This window comes from Chanos chanos, chromosome 1, assembly GCF_902362185.1.
Source record: "Chanos chanos chromosome 1, fChaCha1.1, whole genome shotgun sequence".
Taxonomy (NCBI): Eukaryota; Metazoa; Chordata; class Actinopteri; order Gonorynchiformes; family Chanidae; genus Chanos; species Chanos chanos.
The window spans coordinates 19,525,552-19,553,439 of record NC_044495.1 but is presented as its reverse complement, the minus strand read 5'-3'; the positions used below and the strand labels follow the sequence as shown (position 1 = coordinate 19,553,439).

The following is a 27,888-nucleotide window of genomic DNA, read 5'->3' as shown; positions in this document are numbered from 1 at the left end:
TCACAGAATGATACAGCCGAACCCAGATGACTCGTCACTTCTGTAAGACAAAGCCATTATATAGGTATGATGCTAAAACATTGCAACAAATATGTTGTGTGTGTGTGTCAAATGATTAAAAAAATTGATGACTCAAAAAATTTTAGTATGTTACTTATGATTCATCTCAATTAAGAATTAAGTAAAATTTAGCGCTTATTAAAAATGTATCCATTTAATAAACTTTAACTGTAGGCGCCACTGCTTGCATCATCATATTTTCCTTAAAAACTTGTACTTTAAAGTGGATGTAGCAGAATAAATACCCAGCTGCTGGAGTTTCAGATAATTTCATCTTTTTGCTTTGGCACTCTTCCTCTCTGGCAGTGGGGCCGCCAGAAGACCGACTGCCCTCTCCAACCTCCTCCGTGACCTGCGGGGGAGGAAAACACTGAAGCAGCTGAAAACATAATTCTCAAGTTTTTTACATGTCGACCCCATACAGTTCTCTTAAGTTCTGCCTCTCGTTAGCAACTAAACTTCCATCAGACCTGTATCTGCACTGTTAAGGATGAGACCTGTAATAAAGACTGAATTTTTTTCCACAGCTGAAACACTTACCATATTCTGAATACAGCAGTAACTAACCAATAATTTAAAAGGAACAGAAAATGCACTCCAGTCATCAGCTTGTTAACACTACACTGCAGGTAAAGGGATATACCATGGTCCTCTTCCTGCTGGGGGGCTGCTGGGAGGCTGGTGTGGTCTGCTGGTCGTCTGGAGCGGACCTGAGAGGCTGCCTGCGCAGCTCCTCACGCCTGTGCACCACTGTACTCTTAGTCTTCAGCTGCCTGAAGAGACAGAGACAATGACACTGTAAATGACACTGAAGTAAATGCTGCTTTCAAAACATGGCTAAGTTTGTCTTCTAAAAGGTTCTCTACAATGTTCGGTTTTCATTAAGACAGATTTCTAAAACGAGAAGATGATAGTGTAATACTGGACAAATTCACCTACTGTGTACACACATGAATGAACACACACATACAAATACATGACTGCAAAGACGTTTTCCAACACACACACATGCGCCCACGAAAAATACACACACGTGCACACGTACACTAAAAGCACATACACACATGAACACATAAGCTTTGGGGTGCTGGAAGAACTTTTTAAGGACAGTGGAATGAAAACAGCATGGAGGACACGTCCCATTCCAACTCTCCTGTCTGTTATGTCAATTTGATAAAAAGGACAGAATAGAGCTACAGTATGTGAGGGTATTTGTTAGGGATGTGGAGGACACAAAGTATCTGACCCGTGGTTTACTCTCTCATCTTTGTGGAAAGTGTGCTTCTGCAGACAGAGACTCAGCCTTCCCATAAGGCTCCACTGCTCCAGCAGGTCACCAAGCTCATCGATTGGTCAACCAATTGAGTCCCTAGGCTGTGTGTGTGTGTGTGTGTGTTTGCTCGACCTGGGTCTTCTTATTGTCCTACACCACAGCATGAAGAGCCAATGCAAAAGTTTAATAAAACTTAAATAGAAGTAATGAAAACATCAAGTATGGAATAGGTGATATCTATACGACATCTGCAAAATGTTATTTTTGATAGCTAAATGTGTCTGAGGATGTATCTTTTATGACTCCCTGATAAGGAATTGAAGTTACATTTTTCAATGCTAGCAGCATGATTATGTAGTAAAATGAAGTATTAACTGGGCTAAACTGTTTATGTCTTGATGAATGCCAGATGTGTGAGTCATAAAATATGAAGACAAGGGCATAATGCACGTACCAATGCAAGAAAGCACCAAAATATTTATATCAAACACTCCTTGGGGAAATTGCTATTTACTTTATAGTGTAATTCTACTGACATTTTAAAATTCTCTCCAACTTTTAAACCATACCAAGCAATTAAAATGACAAATTTTATGAAATCAATTTAGCTCTAACGCATCAAAAGCATGACTGAAACCAGACAGTAATGCAGGAAGCATCTTGCGCTTGGCAAAATGTTTGACACAAAAACTTCCCCTTAAATTTAAGGCTTGGGGATGCTTTTACTCCTGCATTTGCTTTGAGTCAATAATCTGTGACATTAAGACTATTGGTATGCAATAACAAGGAATAAGAGCCAGGATTGGATTTCTCAACTATGAGCAATATCCAAAACATGATCCCATACTAATAACGGAAACCTGATAGCAGTTCATGAAAGGACACAATTACATTTTCATTACTGATAATCGTTTGCACAGTAGACTGTGGATTTTCAAAAGAAATAGGCAGCAACATGATACGGATCAAATACACACACACTCCCTTCCCATATCATTGTGCTTTGAAATACAGTTTGATACCACTGGATGCATGAAGATGACATGTGAATGCCGAAAAACATAGCATTTAAACTGTAATGCAATAGCATACCATTTTGTTTTTTTTTTAATTTTATAATGCTAAGTACAAAAGTGTACGCAGAAAGGACTCTAACGAGACTAATGAAATAAGCAAAGAATGTATACAGGAGAAAATGAATACAGGACAAAAAACTAATATGGATCATGTTTAACACTGACATCTCTTAGTCAAAACCATGATTCTTGAACTGGTGAGCGATTCACACAAAGAACTCATAACATAACTATGGATATGTAAACATGTCACTGTAAGGTAAACAGAACTCTAGAAACTGTAATTGCAAAAACTCAAAAACAGCTGACCTGAGAGAAAGAGAGAGAGAGAGAGGGAGAGAGAACAATAGAGAGATATGCTGTCCTCTCTAACTATTCAAGCACTTTTGACCTCAGCCAACACAACATGCCTGTCTCTCAAACTCAAGCATGGCTAATTACGGTCCCCTGGGCCTGAGTGGGAAGAAGTCCAGTGGTAAAGCACCTCCCTGGTGTGACAGGTACTCCTCATCTGTCTGACTGACAGGGCAATAAACCAATTAGCCTGACCATAAGAGCTTACTCTGCCTCGTGTGAGATGCTGGTGCAACCACTAATCTAATCCTGCCCTTTTACCATATCATGTCCCTAGAGAAGAGCTAGCAGTCCAGGCATCCTGCCCTTGCCCCCTGCCCTGCGCTACTGTGCCATTCCTGATGAAGATCTAGTACTGACGACCTCTTTCTATTGGGATTCAGTAAAGGCCAAGACAAACACAACACATGGAAGGCTACTCGTATAGACAAAGGGATAGATGGATAGAAGAAAGAATGGTTGGACATGTGCTCATAGAGGCAGAGTGTGTCAAAGAAGTGTACGTACCCGATTGCTAAGGACAGGCTGCGATACCAGTCGTTGATGTCCTCCTGATCACTGGACATGAGGAGGAGTTTGGCTTTGGTGAAGGTCAGCTGAAAAAGACACATGGCAGTCACTATGGTAGGTCAAAGAGTGTGAGGAAGACGAACAAAGATATAGACAATGACAAAAATTTCTGCAAGGGAGTGTAGCTGCTGACAGTTGATTAACTGATAGATCAGACACCCATGACTCCCAGACATAGGGCAGCCACTCTCCAACTCCGCTTTCCTTTGTCTGCTGCTGCGCTGAGTGAGTCTGACAGAGCAGCAACGAACACTGGCCGAACATGGTCTTCAGTCAACCACTTCAACCCTCGCTGTCTCTAGATTAATGAGGATACAAAACCACTAGAGGGCAGTCCAAAACCATTTTGGAGACGTTTCTATCGGCATGTATGGTGGTAAACAACAGTTTGTAAATCAGCTATGTGGAAAAACAGGGTCATGAGCTGTGGAGCTGTGGATTGGGGCTCAGTTTTATGCAAAAATCAGAATGTGTGTGTTTTTTTTTTTTTAAACAGAGGGCATTCTGAGCTAAATCTGTAAAAAATGTTAAGAACAGTGCTCTGGTTAAAAAGTCCCTTTGGACTCCCTAAATGCATAATCACAGGACTCTGTGCGTCCTGAGAGAACAGAACAGAAAGTTAACTCCGACAGAAGCAATACAGTGGATATCCTTAATGGCCAACTAGGAGTGATGAATCTACATGTATTAACTTCAGAAAAGCATGCAGGCCATTCATAGCCTGTGATCTGTCCAGAGACCTCAATGCCCTTTCGCCTCAACTACAATACAACCAATCAGAAGGGTGAGCTGCACTGCCTTGCATATTCAGATGTCAATCTGGCAATGCTATACTCTTGATAGGAACTTCTCTTCTTCCTCTTCTTCCTCCACATCCTTCTCAGCTTCCTGTCAGATGGCTCATCCTTTGAGTCAACAGTAATTACCATCACTCATCCACATTACAGGCACTTCCCAGGCAAGACTACACATCAAACAAGAAACTACGAACTGTCCCATCCCAAACAAAGGAGGGGCTTCATCCGGAACCCATTACAATGGATTACAATCGGGGTCCAAAAAATATTAAATGACCTCTCACATTTACCTGAGGTCCTGGCAGTGAGAGGAAATGGCACACATTTGCAACGGAATATCAATAATCATCTCTAATCGTTATTACTACTGGGGACGGGGTTTCTAATGATTGCGAAAGCAAGATTAGGAAACAGCTTCTAATGGATACCTGCTAAAATAATGGGGTTATTTTTTAAAAGAGGGTGGATGGGGGTGTGGTGAGAGGATGTCTCTCATTATATATTAAATGGATTAAGATTTCAAATGTACCATCATCAAAAGTATTATCTAATTACAGAGTTCAGTGAGCGAGGCCGAATGGAGTGGAGCACGATATTAGGCCCCCGCCACTTGGGGGACGGGGCGGCTTGATTTATGCACAAATAGATTCCACTTCTATTGCGACGCGGTAATTAGGGATTTGTCAGGAAATCTGACCCTCTTAGGTAGAAATTACTTTGTATAATGCGAACGGCGGAGCACGAAGCCTCCTTGCCGCACATAATTTCGCTTGATTATTTATACATCAAAGGGAATCTGTCATGGTTGCAGAATATATTCAAGTAGCATGGGGGAAAAGGCGGGGGGAGGTGGAGGGAGGGGGGGGGGGTTGCAGACAGGGATAGAACAGGGAAAGAAAGACTGGGGGGGGGGGGGTGAGAAAGCGAGACAGAAAGAAAAAAGGGGGGGACTGAAAATCTCCAAATACAAACACTCTCTTCCAAACACGCACGCAAAAAAACAGAAAATTTTCATAACGTTTTTTTTTTTTTTTTTTTTCCCTTCTCACTCTTTCTTCTTCTTTCAAACTTTGCATATAGATTGCCATGGCATTTCCAGCTGTCAAATTTAATTTGCCTTTAATTCTTCATGGTAGCGATGAGGAGGGCCCAAGAGTGCTGACAGTCCTTTTCCCCTCTGTCCAGGTGGGGGGTGGGGGAGGGGGCGGCCTGGATCAATAATGTGTCCTTATGAGAAATTACGCCTAATGCTATTGAGTATGCATTTGGGCCCTCAGTGGGATAACAGGCTAATGAAATGCCATTTCTTGCCATTAGATAAGGTGAGCTGGTGGGTCCCGGCGTAAAGAGTGGAGAGTCAGCGACAGGATTGAGGAAGATGTATTAAGTGCCGAAGAGGAAGAGATGGATCTCCGCGCTAATCTGATGGAGCGACCACGCGCCTTCCCAGAGTCCTTCACTGTGGCAGCACGCAGTCAGTCAGTCAGTGTGCGAGCGAACTCTGAGTGATGCCCCTACGCTACAGCAGCCAGCGCAGTGGTTATCGCTTGACTGTCACTATGGCAACCTGAACAACATACAAGGATATCAGCATGGATTGTTGTCACTGACCAAAGCGGTTGATTGTTTGGTAGCGTTCAGAAGGGAGTTTCCAAACATTTAGGCAACCAGCAGGAATTTAGGTGTTCATCAGACAAGTATATTTACAGCAGTTACACGGGTACTCTCCATATTCTGTTCTAAAATTATTACATTTTATGACTGTGGATTTAGCATTGGTGGCAAATCAAGAAATGAAAACTGCCTATTTGCTCAGTGCTAAACAGTTGCTTAAAACTCCACAGACAAGATGTGCATAGAGGGAAGCTTGGGCAAAAAAAGAGGATTCTGTATGAATATTGATGGTCTTGAGCATAGACTAAACACTGTTGCCTAAACTGTTTCATTACGAGCGCCCAATTCTGACACAGGCGTCTGAATGTTTCATGACAGCATGGAGATCATTTAGACATAATTTGTCACACAGCAGCAGTGCAGAAACCTGGAAAGGGATCAAGCGCAATAGATAAGCATTAAAACTTGAAAACATATTTCCTCAAATGAGGCACTGGAGTAACTAACAGAGGGAAAGACGATATACTGATCGTTCTCTATGACTTATGGATCAAATCTTATTCAAATACTGTTTTAACTCCAGATGTACAGATATCATACAATGGAAGAAATTGTATGATATCTGTGTATCAGTTAGGCCCACATATATATTTAAGACTGTCATTTTTCAGAGGTCAAGGAAAACAAATGAAAGTACATTAGCTTTATTTAGCTCTCTTACTGAAATTTCAACACCCATGACAACCTTCAGGCTTGATCTAATAGGAGGTAGAGTAAGTCAAATTGCATTCTCCTCCAAAGGTGTTACGTCATTTGATGACACTATGCAATTTGGGGGGGGGGGGGGGGGTTAACTTCATAAGGGAATGATGACATATGTGCCAAATTCACTAATCTCTACTCAAGTTGTTGCCATGCAACAAGCAGACAAAGAGGATCACAGGTGACAGGGCATTCCAAAACTGGAGAAACTGACAAAATAATGTCTTTATGCTATGGCATATTGTTTAGAGTCTGTTCATATTATATAGAGTCTATTTTACTCACACTGATGAGTCCTCCTTGGCTTTTGGTGTGGCCAAACACTTTGTCCACAGTACACTCTTTGAGCGGGTAGACACGTTGGCAGGCAAACTTGTCTCCATTGGTGGGGTGCATTGGGCTGCACGGCTTGGCCTGCAGCAGAATGTCAGAGAATAAGAAGAACATCTTGGGCTTGGTCTCCGTTCCTTTAGGGGGCACTGTCTTCAGCCAGCCTTCTCTGATGTACCACCTTCCTGCATGTGAGCAGAACGAGAGAGAGAGAGAGAGAGAGAGAGAGAGTAAGAAAGGAAAAGAGAGAGAGTGCAAGAGAGAGAATATTTCCTCTGTGTGACTGGCAGTCAGAGGATGGCTACTAAATTAGATGCTGACATTTGGATAGATAAGATGAAATTTCAGCCATGCCACAGGTTGCTTAATTGCCCCAGCACACTCCATGACTTCAGTTCCAGAGTCGGCTATAGCTAAGGGCTACGAACAGACAATCTGCCTTACAGACAGGCATTCTATGATTAGCACCGGGGTCAAGCAGAGGTCAAATTGCTTTTAAAATGTCATGAGTTTAATATGTAGGAACAATGGGGAGACATTCTGTGATACTCTCCGGTGGTGTCTGCGGATTAGATTTGATGGGTTCAATAAATTGGTTACATTTCATTTAAACTTGTAGGACACCACATTATATGCAATGAGTGGTCCTACTTCAACAAGGAATCACAAGTCCCTGAAAACAGCTTAGAATTTTGCGAAAATGTTGTAAGATGTAAGATATTTTTGTAAACACAGTGTTCAACAAACAACATCAAAGGCACAGTAAAATGTGCACGTCAATTTTTCCCAGGTTATTATAAGCTAAAAACTAATTTAATAAACAAACTGATTTATAATAGAGATAACATATGAATTAACATTTCAATCGATTCAAACCATTGACATTTATGGTGTTTCGTAAATTTAAGTGAAACATCACTAATAATTTCAATCGCGTTTATTCCAATTTGTTTCATTTCTGTGTAAACAGCTCTTCATAGAGGGCTCCTAAATTAGACTCCAACTTGATTTACAACTATGAATATTGGTACAGTATTCCGTGAACAGTTCAATCTCTGCAATACCAGTTCATGTTCCATCTCCAAGGACAGAAAAATCCAAGAGGGCTACATCAACACCATCAAGATTGTTGGGTTCAAAGATCAGGAACTTAAAGCTCCCTCTCCGTGTCAGTCTCTTTCAACTGTTCCTGTCAAAGAGCACCTCTATCTGACTACAAAAAAAACCCAGTGGCTAGCAAGGTACTAAAGGTTGCACTACAAAGCCCCTGGATCCTCCTGATGTGACTGGGCCAAAGACCAGGAGACACATGAAAGACTGGGAAGGTGAAGAGCATGATCCCTGTTAATTTTAAGAGGTCTGTGTTTGACAGCTTTCATATGACAAGAACTACGATGCCTTCCACAAAAAAAAGCTGCTGGAACCAGCAGTGTTCATTTTTAAAAGCAATGTGAATACTGAATTGCGTTTTTATTAGGGGTTGAGGCTGATACACTCTATTATATCTAAATGTCTGTGGATAAGACTAGGAGGCACGGTATATGTATGTGTCCTGTTTTTGATAGTTTTGAGCAATTTAAAAGCAATGCTATGCTGAGCCTGATTGAATTGTATGGAAACTGTAAGAAACAGGAAACAACTTAATGTCCTCATCTCCTTTACTACCCCCCTCCTCTCTTTGAGGCAGAGAACTGCACAGGAGGGCCTGAGAACAGATGCAGTGCCGACAGTGGCCCACACAGGACTCTGTGGAAACAGACAGACTGTCTGGCGTATCGATGTCCCATTGATTCAGGCTTTGCATCTCAGAATCACATCCCCCTCATCTCTAGGAACACTACTTAATATTGCTAAGGGGCTCCAGTGCCTCTTATCTGTAAAGCATCACTTTCTTTTACCCACATTAGAGAAAGTGGGAAAGGCCTGAGGATTGGAAAGGGGTAGTGTGGTCTCCTCTGAAGTCAGGAGAAAGCATGAGCAAGGGGAAGAGCTGATCCTTAATGGACAAGAGACTGAGGGATCTCGGTAGAATTCCACGGGCCTGAAAACTGGGATGACAGAGACCTTTTTAAACTTCCCACATTCGGATCAGCATGAGATGAGCCCACTTCTCGTTGGATATTCATCACCAGCCTCCCCACCACCTTTGTGCTCTCTCTTTCTCTCTCTCTCTCACACACACACACACACTCACACTCACAAACAGTGGTTCTCTCTCTCCCCGCTTCCTTTTCATCTGCCGGCCCACTAGATGAGGAGAGGCGCTAATTGGTCCTGGGGGAGATTGGCAGGCCAAGGCATTCACGACAAGACTTTCTCTCTCTATCTCCCTTTTTCTTCTCTCTCCTCTTCCCGTCCTCTTTCTCTTTTCTCTTTTGTTATACACGTGGGCATCTCTCACGGGACAAACAACAGGGAAGAAAGGCCACCGCTCCACAAGTAGCGAAAGAGAAGAAAGATGAAGAAAGCTGAGTGAGAGCACACTCCCTCATAGTAATTAGCGCTGGGAGCCCGTCACTACATTTCCTTAATTCTGTTGTCTGAGACTAGATTGTCTCTTACAGACGCAACCACGCCATCTTGCATCAGCTCTATCGATTACAGCCACAACAGCTGGTCGTCTTTGAAACTGAACGCCTTCAAATACATAACAAACTTTGTTTTATTCATCCCTCCAACCCCCCCTTTCCTCCGTCCCTACTATCCTCTACAGTAAAGAGAGAGACAGACAGAGAGAGAGAGAGAGAGAGAGAGAGAGAGACAGAGAGGAGAATGTGGGAGAAAGAGAGAGAGACAGGTAGATTTCCAGGTGGAGATGAAAGGAATGACAGACCGTAAGGACTAACCTGGAGCTAGCACCTTGGTCTTTCGGCCTTTCAGCAGTTTCTGCACCCGGCGCAGCTGCAGGTGGTTTTCGTGGCTGCGGGCATTGTCCTGGATCCGCTGGGCCACTTCAGAGATGGCCTTAACGGCTCCTACAGCACAGGACCACACAAAGGAAACAGTCTGTCACCAGCTGAAAATGCTCACACTGAGCATACAGCGAATTTACTAAGTATGCTACTTAAGTCGTTATCAGTTTCAATGTCAAACATAGGGACTTAACGCATTTGGGACTTAACGCATCTCACTGTTGAGCTGAACTACACACAGATCAGCATTGGCAGTAGTGTTATTTACTTTTCCTTGCTGACATACATGCATTGTTCCTGTCTGTCTATTAACATACATACACAGACAATGCACGAGTATCTGACATGTGAAAAGATTTGATTTTTTGTGAAAAAATATATTGAATTAATTCATTACAAAAGACATGAAGCACAGACGGACACACTCATCCATGCAGAAACACAGCAGAGGTGTGTAATAGGTGTTCATGTATAATGTATAAAGCATTACAGTATATGGTAATACTGGGTTTGTTTTTGGACCCATCACCATGTTTGATTTCCTTATCAGCCCCCTAGGGAGGGATGACCCCGGGTGAGAGAATTAACACATCCAAACACTCTTGATTGGGTTGGATCTTCTGCTGAGGGGTGTGTGCATTTCTCTCTCGCTGTGTGTGCGTGTGTGTGTGTGTGTGTGTGTGTGTGTGTGTGTGTGTGTGTGCGCGCGCGCCTTAATTAGAGAGAGTTTGTAGACCCTGCTACGGGGTGTTGTGCTGATGGTTGCATGCACAAGGCCAGGGATGAGACAAAGCATAGTCTGCTAATTGTCTGTAGTCAGACTCCCAAGGCTAAGACAAATAAGACAGAACGCACCATTAGATTTATAGAACGCAGCCATTCCATGCATATAACTCTCTGAGTTCTTCATTTCAGCAGCGGGCTGATTATCAGGTGTGCTGTTGGTGCATTTGGAAAAAAAAAAAAATCTATGCAATATCTGGGTGTTCCAGAACAGTGAGCGCTGAAAACAGATGTAATGGGCAATTTAAAATGTTTGAGAAATGATATCCATATTAGTTAAAATGCAAAGCGCATAACGCAACACAACGGTAATTTAGTTGGAGAACGGCTAAGAGTATTGTTTTCAAAACATCATTAAAAACAGAAAAAAAGTCAAATCCTATCTCAGTACTTAAACATTTCAGGATTGCAGGTTTTTTTTTTTTTTTTCAGAACTGGCAGCAATGTGGCACCTATGGTAATGTTTGTGTCCGTCAACAAAATAAAAGATCTGGGGGAAACTGCATTTGCCACCTGCCAATCTTACTTTATGTCTTTGTTGTTTCTGCGTCAACACACTGTCTTCAAGTTGTATCACAAAATCATTATACAACCGGCTAATGTGTTCAGACTTACATCTCCGTTTCTGTTAATAGTCCCTTTCTGTGTAACATTAAATAAAAAAAATGTCCTAATCACGTACGCTCAAATGAGTTTGCCAATTACTGTGTAGTGCTGGATACATTAATTGGTGTAGACATTAACATCTCCAACTCACCAAAACAACAAGCAGATGGATACTAATTTTAAACAAAACTCTTTGGTCATGTTGTAAATAGTGCAGCAATTCAGACTGTGAACATGGAGCTTGGGGCGTTTTCTCAATGATAAAATAATCACAGCCTAATTGGGTAGCTTATCTGCAGAGCAATTACAATTAATAGCAAGTACAATAAAACCCAATAAAAGAGCCCGTTTAAATACAAGTTGTTTCTCTTTGAACATCTCAGTTCTCTCTTTTGAAAAAAAAAAATTCCCAATTTCTGTTTTAGCAGAACTTTGATGAATGCATGAATAATAATGCTAACCAATTTCACATTCTGTTGACACTTTCTTTTTTAATTCCGCCAAATATGTTTAATAGATGTTGGTCATATGAACTTGCCAGTGCAGTGCTAACTTTTTGAAATTACCCAAATTGTTGTGTAGGCTGGGGAACCGGTGATTGAGGCTTATAACAGAGGCATGTAAAAGTACGCTTGCTTGAACCACTTCCACACGTGATCAACAAGATTTCTGAAGTGTGGCAATTACAACAATTAAAACCACGCTGTTCCACATATAACTCACCAACAGAGTAAAGAGAGAAAGAAAAAACAACAATATCTTACAACAGAAAAAAAACAAAAACAAGAGGATTCAAAAAAACACAACAACAAAGCCTCTTGCGATTCTCACTGCTAGTTTGCTTAATCAGATACAATGTGATTTGTCTGGGGTTGTTTTTAAATAATTCCCTTTACAATATGCCCAAGCTGAGTACAGAAGCTCTTTTTCTTAATAAAAAGCAAGGGAGTTTAAAACAGAGGCTCTAATGAGAGGAAGAGAGGGCCATGGAGGAGCAAATTTGGATATGTACCTTCATCTTAGAATCAGGGGCTGTTTTCATTTGTAAGCAAAAGCAGCACGCAACCAATGAGATTTTAATTGATACACATAAATAATTCCTTGTGTACGCTGCCGCTTAAGTCGGATTTGCTGTTTATTTGACGATAGAAATTAGTCATTATCGGGGCTTCTGTTGATGTTGAAGATTTTATTTATTTATATTTTGCACGCTTGATATCCTCTGATCTGCTCCCAATTAATTATGTCAAAATCCACATCGTGAATTTAGACTCACGTTGAGCTTTGCCATACTTTTATCCTGCTCAAGCAAGTGTTGTGCTGTGCTAATAATAACAAATGAATGATGAAGGAAGAGGCTACCATTGTTCTCTGTAGCCCTTAGAAAGTTGCAGGAAGATCTTTTTTTGTGCAGTCAATGCAAAACTTTTTTTTTTCCCCAGACAAAGACTTGTTTTGCCACTGTGTGAACCTGTTTTGGCATTTGCACTCCTTTTTTTTTTTTTTTTTCTAAACAGACCAGGGTATTCTTGCTTATCGCTGCCAAGCTCTTTATGATCACACACAAAAAAAACCCCTTATGATCCCTTTTTAGGTTTTTCTGAGAGTGACAAACTAGAATGGAAAGAAAGTTGACAAGCGTAAACAGCTCGACTTTGTGTGAGTATGATTCTGCAGCTTGATACAGATCTCGACAATAAATAGATAATAAAAAAAAAAATAGGCCAGGTGAACCCATCAACATTTTCGTCACAGAACACTAAAAGGATAAGAGAGTGTGTTTGTTGAGCTGTGAGACGGTGAAGGCTCTTACTTGAAAGCTGTTGAAACTCCAGGTTGTCTGGACTGGTGTTCTCTGTCAGGTCCCTCAAAAAATGCTTGTACCTACGAACAGCAACAAATAAACAAAGCCGCTGCCTTATTGCTTCATTTTTAATATAAATCCATAAATAAAGAGAGGGGAAAAAAACAAGTTGGTGGGAAAAAAAATCAAAGTGAGAAAGCTGGACAGGCCTTGTCAGTGTAAATGATATTATTCAAAGACACACAAGGCACTGAGCAGTAAATGATATTCTTTTTCTTGAACAAAACCCATCCTATGAAAGATATCACATTAATAGCATTTTTATCTGTCTTTACTGAAAGTTATTCCTGACTATCTGATGCCTCCTACAGAGAGAGAGAGCGAGCGAGCGAGAGAGAGAGAGAGAGAGAGAGAGAGAAAGGGAGGGAGGGAGGGAGAGAGAGAGAGAGAAACGTTCACACAAACATCCAAATGAATATGACAGGGTCAAGATCTAGATAGTCACCTTGGCTTAATACAGATGGACTGCAGTTTAGGAAAAATTATATATTGATTATTACACTATCATTGCCCTGTCCCACAAGAAAAAGGTTATTAACGGCAAGCCAAATCAAGGGATCCATTAAAGAAATGACCCCTATTCCAAGGAGATGGGGACAGGAGAGAGGAAGAAATGAAGACCAGCACAATGCTTGGTTTCAGAAACTACGGTAAAGGGTGACTACTAACTAGTAACTAAGTAAATAGATCAGATGTGCTTGTCCAGAACAGGCAGATGAAAAATGTATGACTTAATTTAATGTATTTAACATGTAAGTAAGACTATGTGACATAACACTGGCAGGATTGTAGGCCTTTGTGAATAAAACGATGTAGAGCTTCGTTAAATTACACTGACCCACAACCCTAAACATAATGCACTATAAATACAAGGCCTCTGAGTGTAGGGGAGGTAAAGAATTCACCCACCTCACATTATTTTTATACCATAAAAATAATGTGATCATATGAGAGCTTTACATTTTCCTCAAGTGCAAAAAGCCACTGTGTAAAAACAAACAAACATAGCAATAATTATGATTAACTTAGTAAAGTCCAGTGCAGCTGTTGGAAAAGCTCTGCTGTCATCATTTTGAAGGTGATCATAAATTTAATGTATATCCACGTTATATTTCCTCAAGTTATAAATACATTTCTTTTCATATTTCCATTCCTGCTAGTAGTTAATCATGTACATACGGTACACTGGATATCACCACATGAAACATGAATTCCTTAGCATGTGTTTAAACATGCTATAACCTCCTGAATGATATTTCTCTTTGGTAAATCAGACTACTGATCCCTGAGGGCTAAAAGTTGAGTTTAAATATCCTCATTTCCCGAGAGCTATGATAAGCTGTTGAGCGTGGGGGGGGGGGGGCTTTCTAATTGGAGAAATGCAGTGAGGAACGCTGCCGCCGCTGCTGTCTCTTGTTCCCCGCGGCCATGTCGGAATAATGTAAACACTGGTGGCAGCGTCAACTACACCCATGTCACCCATCACTCGTGACAACGACAGAGGAGGGGTGGAGGGAGAGGAGTGCCTCTTTAAACTCCACTTCTGACAAGAGTTTTTAGGGGGGGGGCTGAGACTACAAGGCCAGGGAATGAGGGATTAGCAAGAGGGTGAATTTCTGTCTTTTTCTCACTTCCTCTCTCCTTCTGTCAAGGCAGGAGTGATTGACATACTCTTCCAGACTTGAGTCAGGAGTGCAGAGTTCTGAATTTATTCACAGTGATGACTGTGGGATATCAAGCCAAAGCTCACACATTAAGAGCGCAGATAGAAGATTCCAGAAGGAACACACTCATTTATTCCGACAGTCATTCATTATCATCTTTTTTCTACGATTAGAGATGTACATGGAACAAAGAGACAAAGACATAACATCTAATAATCTTTTGTAGCTGTTTTCGAGTTGAATTCTTATGAAATACATGTCGTGTCCTCACCATGAATTGCCTACGATACAGATATGAACTGGCCTAAATGCTAGTGTCCCAGCTTTCTCAGACCATGAGCTAAGCAAGACTCAGTGACCTTGTAGTTCATCTACAACCGACATTGATTTCCACTCCTGTTCTCTGTCTCTCTCTCTCCCTCTATCGCAGACAAGAGTCCCAGGCTATGTATTGTCTGAGGCTGGTTTCATAGACAGACGGGTGCCTGGCTGCATTTTATTGTGGCTAACACAAAAACTCATGAATGTCTTCTCACAACTGGTAACTATGGCAAGATAGGATCATACACAACATATAAGAGGAAGGACAGGTGTATGCGTATGTCTACATGTATAGACTTCCCTTTACAGCCTTGCTGAAATATATCTCTTTTCCACAACCCACTTAATGTAGCATTATTAAACTGACAGAATATGTAACAAGGCCCACCACCAGCCTACAAACAGTCTAAATGAAATCTATCTGAACAGGCTTTCTGAACAAGGGGCATAGAAGGAGCAATGTTGTATTACTCATTAGAAATGAAAGTGAAGCCAAACAAGCCCCAATTAAGCCTCATTCTATTAAGAGGCACTTAAAAGAGAAATAATCTCACTTCTTTTTCTTCTTGTCTCATCTTGTAGTAACAAATACATTACAGGCATTATCATCCACGAACGCCCTTATTAGGGGAGGGGAGGGGAGGGAGGAGGGCAGGAGAAATCTAATTAAAGGCGCAGTGTAACAAAAAGGGAAAAGTCTAATGAGCATTATTAAGGCACATTCCGAATAATGTAAACGGAACTTGCTCGTTTAGCCGCCCTGTCCCGCTCATTAGCGCCAAAGCAAAGAGAAGATAACGAGACAATAACATAATCGAAACCATATTTATAACAGTTCAGATATTCTAATGAAGAGGCATGTGGTATTAGAAAGCATCGCTGGCCTAGATACCGCGGTGGATGCCTCTTGATGCTAATTCCTTTGTATTTAGATGAAATGAGCTTCATGTTTTGTTTTATTTTATCCCTCTCTCTGTCTCTCTCTCTCTCTCCCCAGCAGACATGGTGGGTCATTCAGTACTTCCACACATGTCAGTAAGAAAGAATAAAGAGAGGAAATATCTAGCTAATTATTTTTCTTTAAATACATGCATTAAGAATTCAAATTCCTAATTAAGAGACAACAGCCGCTGTCAGGCGTCGGCATGGGTTATTGAACACGGCATAGGCTGTTGCATAATTACTTCACTTTAATGGCTTCAGAAGGATGAGAAATGTACTGTTACTTTGAAGCAGGGAAAGATGGTATGTGCCTAGTTGCTCTGCTTTCCCAACTCTGGCAATTAAAATGTAATTGGAAATGATAACAAAATGTACATTGCCTGCATCAGAATGAATGAGCCATCCTGGGAGGAGAAGTATGAGAGTCCTTTGGTGTAACAAACTGATGTACTGTGCGACAAACTCACTGTAGACCAAATTTATCTTTGTCATATCTTCAGTGATGCAATTATTTGGAAAAATGAATTGCACGATTGTCTCCAAGAATTCTGACAACTACTTTCCAAGACAACCAATAACTGCAGAATCCAAACACTAAGTCAACATTATGAAAGATGATGAGAGAAAGGGAAGGTCAGATTGATGGGACCATTAACAGGTCATGGTGAATATAATGAAATAAAAGATATACTTAAAGAGTGATAAACTGTCACCTCAGGTAGGTACACTGAGTCTGAATGTTCAGACATTGAAAGAAGATGTGCTCTTTAGAGATTTTTCCATGTAACTATAGAATGAAGGTGTTGGCCTTTTAACAATCCATTAACTGAAACAAACTCCTTTAATGGTGCTTAACTTCTTAACGTTCAATTCAGTAAATAGCTTAATGTCACTGTTCTATTCAAGCAATACTTCCTCAGTGTACTCAAGGTACCCCTGTTTCAAAAGTAACAGGAACAACCCACACCAAACGAGTACTTTTGAGACATTCCAGAATTGTAGGACATTTTCTGTCCCATCCATGAGATTTCAATTAATCCATGCACAAAACACTAAAACTGTGGTTCCAAAACAGTATTGAAAATACCAAATAGCTCTTGAGCACCCCCTAAAATGGCATTTTTCTCCTGTCCCACCCTCTAGATGACCAACTGTTTTAAAAAATAAGTTTTCTATCTACTTTTTGTGGTATGATCTTGTTGATATATGTCTCTTGTAATTGTTGAAACAATTTGTTTAAGCATCAACATATTTTAAATAATAGTAATTATGCACTAAGTCCTCTCTTCTATTTTTCCAATCTTTTCAGTCTTGTGTCACTCTAACCAATGCAACCCTGTTATTCAAATGATCAGAATAAGACAAATGAATTTCAAAGTTTTCTTTCTTATTTCTTTTCTTATTTATATAACTAAGTTTGTCCTTGACCTTGACAGTGACATTACATTCCATAGCCAGCATCCATTCCTGAAGAAAAGCTAACATTAGCACTGATTTGCAACCCTGTTACTGTTGTACTTGCAATCCTGTTGCTCCTTCATCGAAAAGATACATGAAATATTATTTAACAACATTCCTGTGGTCCTGAATATTTATTTGTCACATTTATGTCGTGATCTACAATCAAAATTATTCACATTATTTCAACCCTTTTACTTTGCACAACCCTGTTACCTTATCATTTTTATTAAAATAATCTTAAATGATTTTCTCAGTTCATGAGGGTTTAACCTATTGTCCGTTTAACAGTTTGAATGATTATATGCATAATGTATTTGAGCGAATATTTGAAAATAAATACTGCAATTAGTGAGAAAAAAAAGTGTTAGCTCACAACAAATTAAACATGGCATAAAAAGTGTACCTTTGATGCCTGACCTGGACGATTCAAATTATTTGACGGTTTATTACCTGTTCTTCTTAAATACATAACAGAAAATGATAAAATAAAGGGCCTAAATTGTCCTCCAGTTCTGGAATGCCCCTTTTACGAGAGTTTTACGTGAGTCTTTTCTGAGGTCTTATTCTTTCGTTATATTAGTGATGGACAAATCTGCTATCAGTTTGTACATGTCTAGAAAAGATGGACAAGGATCTGCTATTTTCACTGGCTGACAAATCACAACACGCTAGGATTAAACTCCATCACCGTCTTGGTTACTGAAGCCCAAGGGAGGTAGAGAGGGTAGCAGCTCATCCACTAGCACCTCCTGCACATGCAGCTTAATAAAGACAATGATTTTATTCCCCCTCTTTGCCGCTTCTTAAGCAGCCATACTCTTGACGCGGCCGACATCACCATCCATCATCTTTGAAAGCGATAAGTGACAATTTCCTCCTGAGTCCCTGTTGAGGTGAGACTCCTGATTATCAGCACTCACAGAGAATGGAACACTTCTGCTGACCCACTTAAGATCATCATACAATTATGGGTCCCTTGTGAGTCCTTAGATTCACTATGGCGAGACAGAATGAATGGGGGACAATGGCAAATTCAATGACCATGACTAGACTGGCAGTGTCCGAGCTGACGCCTACTGAGCATGCACTGCATGAAAATACTGGTGACCCTTTCTGTAAAAATGAGACAAGCTCTCCCTCACAAATATGTAGGACTGAAGCTGTATGCAGCTGCAACTTTGTCCTAACAGACAGACAAACAAACAAACAAAGGCTATTATGGAAAAACATTCCATTGTTGTGTTTTCCTCCACAAAAGGAAAAGTGCGAGTCAGTTTCAGGAAAGAATAAATGCTATTTTTTCAGGAAAAAGTCAGTTGTTTCTGCTGGAACATTAGACCTGATGGTGTATGAAACTTTATACATAAATACAAAACAAAGGACAACGCTGGTTAAATAACCCCAACAAATACGAGGATATAATTATCTCCCAGGCAAGAGTGACATTATGTCTACTTCTTTCATCTTGGAAATCACATTTGCTAAGTGGGAATGACATGAAAGCCTAATTAAGATGGACTCAAGCAGCTTGATGAAGCAATGTCATGTAAATTCTCTGGTTTTTAAGCATGTTTCAGCCCATTTCGCACCCTGTTACACTAATTAACGACTAAGACCAAGACCGCATGAAATTACAGCCAACAAAATGGTCTGCTTAACAAAGGAGATTTTGACAGTTCTTGGACAGTCTGAAGGCTGGTAAGGGCCGAATATCAAACAATAATTACATCTGTCATAAAGAATGTGCCTCCTTACAATGTGGATGGTGACTTTTACAAAGCAAACAGCCAAGGACGAATTCAAGCATGAAAATCATAACCTGATGGCAGCAATTTCCTTCACTAAAACAAGTTATATTCAACAACTTCCAAATATTTTTATTAAAAGGATAACAACAGCTCCAGTAAGACAAAAGAGGACAGGAACATTACTGACTGGTTTGACAGCCAACAACAGCACTTCTGTCACATCACAAGTGGCAGATTCACCAGTGTCAGAAGACACTGATGCATAACCAAAATGCATTAGATTCACCTCAAAAAAATGATTACATATCAATACAGCCATCTCACAGATGCAGTTGAGCCACCATAATGGACCATTTGAGGCAGGGAAAAAAAATCAGTCGGCACAAAACAGATGGTTTTGGCTTTAAAAAAAATGATGTCAGCTAATGATCAGTCTATTTCATTTGCTGGCAATAAGGAATTCAATGCCCGAGTTACTCTGAGAACTGACAAAACACAGAATCAGCATTTGGCATTCCAACATTACTAAAAAACCAGTAACAACAGAGCCAGCACACTGACCGCAGATTGCACTTTCCTGCCACATTTAATGTGGAAAACAGTAAGGTACAGCGGGAAAAAAAAACAGCTAATATTATGAAATGTACGGTATGCGTGCGCTTTTAAATATTATATTACATTTACAAGCTTCATCGTGATTTTTTTTTTTTAAGTCAGAATACCATCCAATGTGCATCAGCTGCTACCTACTGCTGAATACGCTGAAGCGGTATTGGCAGGAGGTCCTCCAGTTTTTGCTTGTGGAACTCAGGCCTGGACTCCTGCAGTTTCTTGAATCGTCTGAAGGCCTTATTTCTCTTCAGTTGCACCTGAGGAAGAAAAATGAAAAGGGAAAGAATCAGATTTTATATTCCCTGTTCAGCCTTTGAGCTGAAAATTGAAATCGAGTCCATCACACCAATGACATATTTATTCCCTTACCTGAAAACAGACAGGTGTCTGAAAACTGAGGATGAACATAACTAGACCCTCGGTAAGTGGGGCATTTCATTTCCTCTCACAGAAATACACAAATCTCAACCCACAAAACCACAGATCAGGTTCATACCACTTATTATTTCAAGCTGTGAGCAGAATAGAAACCAACCTGCCCCCATTATGAAATATAGCCTACATTTACATATCAGTTCAACATTGGTATACATCTTTACTAACATCAGAGGACTTTTTCCCTGTCATTCCACATGCACTCAAAATATGTCTGGCTTCTCTAATCAAGCAGTCATCCTTGGGGAGTAAAGAAAATCAGAGCTTTGTTTTTTAGTTTCATATTTAAAAAAGACCATTAAGCATTCTGAACAAGCCAGGTTATTCAAATCAAACACACACAATTTATGCTGAGCATCCTGCTGTGCACTGACCATGAACACCTGTTTAGCTCTCGTTTATGGCTCTGGCAGCTGGGCTCTCACTCGGCGAGGCAGGCAGACATTAAATCACAGGCGTGTAGGGCACACAGTGAGAGGAATATTTCGCCAGGGCTACTGAGAGCTTAGTATTCAACAAACTCATTTAAAAAAAAAAAAAGAAAAAAAAAAAGAGTAGACATCCTGGTCAGTCAATATGTTTTCAAAATTGGTAGCTCTATGTAATGCTGAATTTTCTCACGTAGCACCCGTCTCTCAGCTTCATCTCAGGTTTCGGAATGAGAACCCATAAAAATGGCAGGTAACTTGCTTTTAATAAAACACACAATACACACAATATTTGAAAGCATGGCACTGATAAGGGCGTAGTTTTTGAATCTTAACAGAAGCCCCTGGTTCTTAATTTGAACAACTGTACTGATTTTTTCACGATGTAATCAGAGAGAGGTACATTTAGAAAAACAGTATTCTGTAGTCTAAGTTATGTGCCACTGCAAACATTTTTATTGTTTTATTTTTATTTTTCCTTTATTTCTCCTGGTGAGTCTCGACGACATTAAAAATACCTTCTGTAAAAGAACCCTGGCCAAGATAGTCACAAATTGCTGCCCCATGTTCCAGCAATTACTGTCTTGTAGGCCTCGCAGTGGAATCAATGCTAACTTGCACAGCTCTGTCCACAATCAATGGGATCAGTCAATTCACCATGAACATATCCCTCCTCGTAATTATGACATTAATATCACTGAGGCCCTGGGATTCCCTCAGCTAAATAAAGGCAGATGGTAGTGATGCTGTCGCTCCATTAAGGCAGAAGGAAATGTAACGTAGCATTGCTATCCAACTTTCAACCATACAGCTGCCTGTTAACATGCACAGTGTTTTCTGCCACGTAAAACGCTCTAAAAATAGCCTTGTTGTGTTTGAATAAACACTTCACTTTGTAGTGAGTATATTGCACGCTAAAATTAGCATTAGCATAGCAATAATTTGCTAACCACAGTGTGATCTGGCACAGAGGAGAGTCAGTCATCCATACACAAGGCTTTAGGTGCCTTGTTAAAGAAGGAGATAATTAGCAGAGAGAGAGATTCCCTATTGTACTTTTTTGGGCCAGTTGATGGAGGCAGCCCACTTAAGTCAGTCCTAATGAGATAGAAGTGTTGGACCTAATGATACCACTGGGCTTTGGCGAGGAGAGATCTGTTTGCACACAGTGTCATCCGCTGGCCTTAATCATTTTGTTAAGTGGTTTACATGCCATTCACAGTGAAAAGTGGACTCTGTGATAGTGACCCATGTACATGTTTTCTCCTCTGTGGTTAAACATATTGTGTGATACAAAAAATAACTGACTAAATAAATAAACTGTTGACACGGATGAGAAGTACAATTGCTTTACACTTATTATAGTTGTGGAATGACGCACAGTCAATTCCACACATTACCACAGATCTATAAAGAATACATATTCATGAGATAATATTGACAGGCATGGTGCTAGCATGCAAGCTATATTATGACCTCTTGGACCTCTGATGAAAGATAAGCTAACAAAAAGAAGATTCAGGGAAACTGTCAACACATCCAAGCAATTTAAGAAAAATCTTGTCCATGCAAGGCAGAATTTTTGTTTTAAAAAATGTTCTTACACACACATCTGACAGATATGTGAGTATAAATTCATGTTACATATTTATCTATAAACTTAACATTTGGCACACAGCACATTACATATTGAACCCCTGAATTGTGCCTACACTGTTTCACTATGACAAACTGGACTTGCCCAAGATTGCACAAATTCATTTTAAATGTAAAATTCAAACAATCTAAACACAGCTCAATTAACAACATAAAGAACTGAGAAACAAAGTCAACTTAGTGAATCTTTACTGTGGGAATTCCATAATGTCTTAGTTTCACTTACCAGAAGGACTTTGTTTGCAGTATGGATGTTATCTATGTAGGCAGTGTAGAACTGAAGATTGAGACAAAACTGCTCAAAACCAAGCCCAAACTTTCCCTCCTCCAAATGGGCCAGCAGTGCTCTGGAGCAAAGAGTAGAGTAGAGAATAAACATTTGATAATTACTGAAATTCCTGGCAAAATATTTTTCATGTCTTCAATCTTGTAGAGTCTATACAATACCATTCTTGCTCATTGGACAGTTCTAATCAGCTTGAGCTACATCTATGTCCAGAAGATTCAGGGGCCGTGTGTAAACAAGAGTTCATCTTCACACCTTTTACTACACTGCCGTCTCACCTCAGTAATCACAACAGACCAGTAGCCAAAGTACCAGTCTGGGAATAAAGGCATTTTTGTGAAAATGATGAAGAGGTTAAGTAAAGTTCAGATGGTTGAGGTATTTGTAAATGGATTTGTTGCAGAAAACAGTGGGGTATCATCTAAGGCCTTCCCTAGTGGGTGACATATTTAGTTGAGGCCAAGGTGGTGGGTCTATAGCCGAAGGGCACTGGCGCTGATCTTTGTAACGTGTGTCCGCTCTCTGTGTACCTGGAACAAAAACATTTTGTTCCAGGGGGTAAGGCGAATGCAGGCGCTACGGCTGTCATAGACATTAGGGGAACACAGACAGAATTTTACATTGAGGGTGTTGACACTTGTGAAGGAGCTTATTATCCAAACTTAGGAGTAAGTAACTAGCACACCACACACACACGTTCACTCTCTAATGATGTTCCCTGAGACTTAACATTCTTACATGCTTGAAGAAAGAGCACTTGGCCATTGAAGTTGATTTAAATAGATTTTAATGAAGTTGCAAGCCAAGGTAGCCTCTGTTCATAATCAGGAGATGCCGGAGCAGCCAAGAGAGTTCTAACGAGGGCAAAGGCCGGGAAAAACAGCGTTTCCGATTTTTTCCCTCTCACAGCCAGAGGCTATTTTGATAAATATGAAATTACGAATTAGATTTTTTTATACTTTTTTTAGGGCAATTAAAATCTCTGACTGTCAGGAAGACGACAAAGATAACATTAGCATTCCTCCTGCGTCACTTTAATCCACATTAATTCTTAGCAGTTGCGACATCTGGGGTGGGCACAGCCTCAACCAAACAATAGAGGCCTGTGTGGCTTCTTTTGTGGTGAGATGGAGCAGAGGAATACTAATTATTGTCACTAGGTAGTTAGCAACAAGACAAACACGCACAAAAAAAAGAGGAGAGGACAACATTTAAGAATTCAAATCAGTGTGGAGAGCAAAACTCATTTTGAACAGTCCCTCAAACTGTGACAAGGACCAAATGTTGTCATTTCAGATACTATTTGATCTATTTTCATACCACGTTTACTCTCATTAAGAAACCCCCCTGATACACTGTTTCAGGATATTTATCTTTGTAATGTATTTTTGATTTTGTGCTACTTACTTAAAATGACAGCACTTTCAAGTAGGTTACTGAGGTTTGATGCAGAGCAGTCGGGGATAATTGGGTTGCTCACAGCCATGCCTGGCCCTCTCTCTGGATAAACTGCCATTATGATATTGAATGGCTCTGGAGTATTAATATATTCAAGTATTCATTCATTTTATTGAAAAATGTACATGTACTATAAATATTTCAAAGACACTGTCAACCAAAGAGTATAAGAACAAAAACTGGACATGCCAATCAAATCCACCTTAAAATTTTATTTACAGCATTTTTGCCTTGAACATAAAAAATGACCTTCTTTTTACATGTTACAATATTGTTTGAAGGTTCTGTTTTCTTTCTTCCTTTGCTATAAGCAGGAGGGCTTTTGGATCTTCAGAAGCCGACAATGACGAAAAATCAGTGCGAAGACCCTCATCATTAACTTGTGGGTCTAAATAGGCATCACTGCTTCCTCATAGAGTGTGTTAAGGACTGGGACTATTGGAACAAACTATTCGTTTTAATCAGTCAACCACTACTGTTTCTTCACAGATCTCAATTGAGAGGTTGCCATTAGGGCTCACCCAGTGATTCAATAACTGATTCTAATGATGATATATGGTAACTGAGTACCAATTTATCCAATACATCAGGCTCAGAAATTCAACCCTCCGTCTTCATTTAGCCAGTTCGAGTAGGGAAGCCCGTCAGTCTGGCACTGATGGGAGCCGTGGGGACTCACACAGATTCATTATTCAGACTGTAAATATAATTTTCAATCAACAGGGTTGAAATGAAGCGCTCACACTCTGTCATGACAAACCTCCTTCCCTTCTGTTTCTCAAAAATGGACGTGTTCACACAGAAGAATGAGACCCTGAACTTTCAAAATGCATCAGAACATGTAGGTAACCACCAAAATGAGGGGAACACTGACATAATAGTGTCTTAACAGGTTATTGGGTCACCACAAACAGCTTCATATTAGCATGCAACCCCATTCTTCTATTAAAAAAAACTCCATCATTTGGAAAACTGCATCAGGCAATGTTCCACAATGTCTGTCAGTTGTTCAGTTAGGTTAAGATCTGATGACTGAGATGGCCAAGGTATGTGGTTTAAATTATTTTCATTAAACAGTTTAATAATCACAGTTTCTCTGTCATCCTGGAGGACACCATTCCCATCAAGCAAGAAATGCTTTACCCGACGATGAAGAAGATTAGAATATCTTTGCCTTCACTGTTGTTTCTACTGTCTCCTCAGGGCTACTGTAGACTTAAACAATAGCAGGAACATGCAACTCAGAGAACAACAGTCATCAGAACCTTTCACCATGGGAAACAAGCACTCCAGGCAGTATGGTTCATTATGGTGAAACCTTGTAAAGCCATCTTGTTTCTTTTTCACATGCCCTCCTCGACTTGTTGAGAAGATGAGTCACCATACCATCATCTTCCACTGTCTGTGCTTCTTATACCAACATGTTCATGTTGTGAGGTGATGGGTATCTCTTCCTTTAGCTATAGTAGTCAATACAATGAGCACTAGTCCTGCCCAGCAGTTTTATTCATGACCCAAAGGATGGCAGGGTGTTGACTGCTTAATTAACTCCTGTGAAGAAGCACCTGCATTTACTAAATTTTTGCATCTCTAATTTACTGAAGTGTTTCCATTACTTTGGTAGCCATTTGGGCATGTGGTATGAAAAAATCTTGTTGCACTTAGAAATGCCTATATGAAACTTCCAAGGTGATTTTTTTTTCTACATTGATCGGAGTGTTAAAGTTATCAAACACTATAAGGATGTTGAGATGAGGCAATCTCCACGGCTCTGACTCAAAGGTCATAATAAAACCTGAATGTTTGTTTGCTTCGAGGCTATTGGACATTAGGAGAGGGATTCACTTGCTTGTTGCTTTCAGATGCGCTAAGCCTCCAATACATCAAAACACATGATGTTTTTCAAGAGCTCTGTGCTACAGATAGCCTGTCCAAAACACTCTGATGAATCTACCATTAGCAGCAATGTGCTTCTGGACACCTGCCAGTTATTTGCAGTTAGTTTGCAGAGCCAGATCAATGCAAGGACTTTACTTGAGGCAAGTTCTACTTATGTTATTTCATCTTCTCCTTCTCGTTTCTCTGGCCTTCTCATTTACACGGTCCATCATGAACCAAACCTCCCTCAAGCACACAATACAGAGGCCAATACAAGTGAGTCACAACTGGGCCTCATAAATTAGTACTGAGGACTCCACCATTAAAAGGAGTAAATTCTATGCCAGACAGACTGCTATCTAAAGCCTGTTGACTTGTCGTAAGAGCAGTGGAGAAGGCTGAAGAACAAGAGGGGGTACAATTAAATATGCAATGCATGAGCTTCTATCTAAACTATCAGCGTTTACTAAATCTTCCTATAATCTACCCATCATGCTTAAAGAGATGAGTGTTGGCCATTACCACAGACATTGCAAACGTGATAGTTGTGGTAAAATAAAAGAGCTGCCTCAAGAGAAAGTGCTGTTCTAAGGATACTCATTGACTGCTCATCTTATTTAAGTGGACAACATGAGATAAGACACACCAGGTAATCTCCAAGTTTTCGGGATTCATTCTCATGTGGGGCCCAAATTAATGTCCCTTTTCTTTCACTCTCCCTCTTATATTGTATCTCTGCACCTACCCCCACCTCTAGTCACCACCCGCTCCAAAGCAGGGATATACAGTTAATTATTTAAAGGATACTTACTGGTTTACTAAATGAATGGACTTAATTGAACTGAAGATGCTTTCTCTAATATCCTGCCTCAGGGTTCCCTTGGCCTTCAGAATCTCTACAAAGTACTGAAAGAAGAGAGGGAAATAGGAGAAAATTATATTTCTGTGCACCACTAATACATCTCTAAAGAGCATTACCTTACAGAGGACACCTAGAGATAAGGAGAAAAATCTTAGAGCAGAGTACTTTACATCAGTGACAGAACAATTGCTTTGGACAGTTAAACGTGCAGTGTTCAGCTAATACAGCATTATCTGAGAACAGCAATATACATAACAGAAATGTGATTTCTCATAAAAACAGAGTAAGTTTTAGATAATCAAGCCCTCAATTAACATAATTCAACGCAAAACAATAAGGAGGATGTTATGGTGCATCCTGTGCTGCTCTCAGTTCAAATGCTAATTAAGGCTGTACATATCTCAAAGAAGGGGTTAGTGACAGTCCTGTAGAGTCTGTGTACAGAATTATACAACACAACATGACTGAAAATAAGGAAACAGCTGCGCTGCTCTCAAGTCATTTAGAAATAAAATGAGATGTGCAAATTGAATGAACATTAGGCCTTCAATGGGTCATAAAGACGAAAATGAAACTAAGACTGTTTTCTCTCTCTCTCTCTCTCTGTGTGAGAGATAGTGTTGAGGTCCAATGAAGAACCAAATTGGAAATTTAGAATAATGAGTCACTATCTGACATCTGAGGTCTATCAGAGATTCTATCTGTTGTGATTATGAGATAATCTGTCTCAAAGCTTTGGTTTGTGGAGAAAAGAAACACTTATATTTTGAGCTCTATCCTCCAAAAAACATTACTTCGTTGTACTAAACATGACTCGAAAAGTCAGAGCTATCCACTATGAGTATCTTAAGTCAAATACAAATGGTCAGGTGATTATGACCAACTGCTTCTCTACAGAGCAAACATATGATCTGTAGCTCTGATGACACTTAATTAAAGTTAGACTAGTCCTGTCAGCATGGGTAAACCAAATTGATCACACTGACCGTAGTAACCAGGTCTAATTGTTCACAGTAGCGCTGCTCAGTCTGAACCAGCTCGCGGCCCACGAGAATCCGCTTCCTCTCCCATCGTTCTCTCTGCTCCAGAACACTGCGGCTGCCTGGTGGACTGAGTGGGCTTGAAGCAAAACTCAT

General features: G+C 40.2%; 1 protein-coding gene across 1 annotated transcript; it reads right to left on the bottom strand.

The window, feature by feature from the left end:
* Positions 1-27,888, bottom strand: arhgef39 (Rho guanine nucleotide exchange factor (GEF) 39). Its single transcript, XM_030768714.1, has 11 exons — positions 27,739-27,888; positions 26,702-26,796; positions 22,495-22,615; positions 19,888-20,006; positions 12,951-13,021; positions 9,683-9,811; positions 6,792-7,021; positions 3,271-3,359; positions 704-833; positions 306-412; positions 1-40 (listed from the first exon to the last, which is right to left on the bottom strand). The coding sequence occupies exons 1-11, from the start codon at positions 27,886-27,888 to the stop codon at positions 1-3; spliced, it is 1,281 nt and encodes a 426-aa protein (XP_030624574.1).

Bases quoted from the DNA above. Each gene is read 5' to 3' on its own strand.
- arhgef39 (XM_030768714.1), bottom strand. From the start codon at position 27,888: ATGAGTTTTGCTTCAAGCCCACTCAGTCCACCAGGCAGCCGCAGTGTT. The intron at 9,812-12,950 runs GTAAGAGCCTTC...CCTGTGCTGTAG, and splicing joins GGAGTTTCAACAGCTTTCAA to GAGCCGTTAAGGCCATCTCT. The intron at 3,360-6,791 runs GTGAGTAAAATA...TGTCTTTTTCAG, and splicing joins GCCAAGGAGGACTCATCAGT to CTGACCTTCACCAAAGCCAA.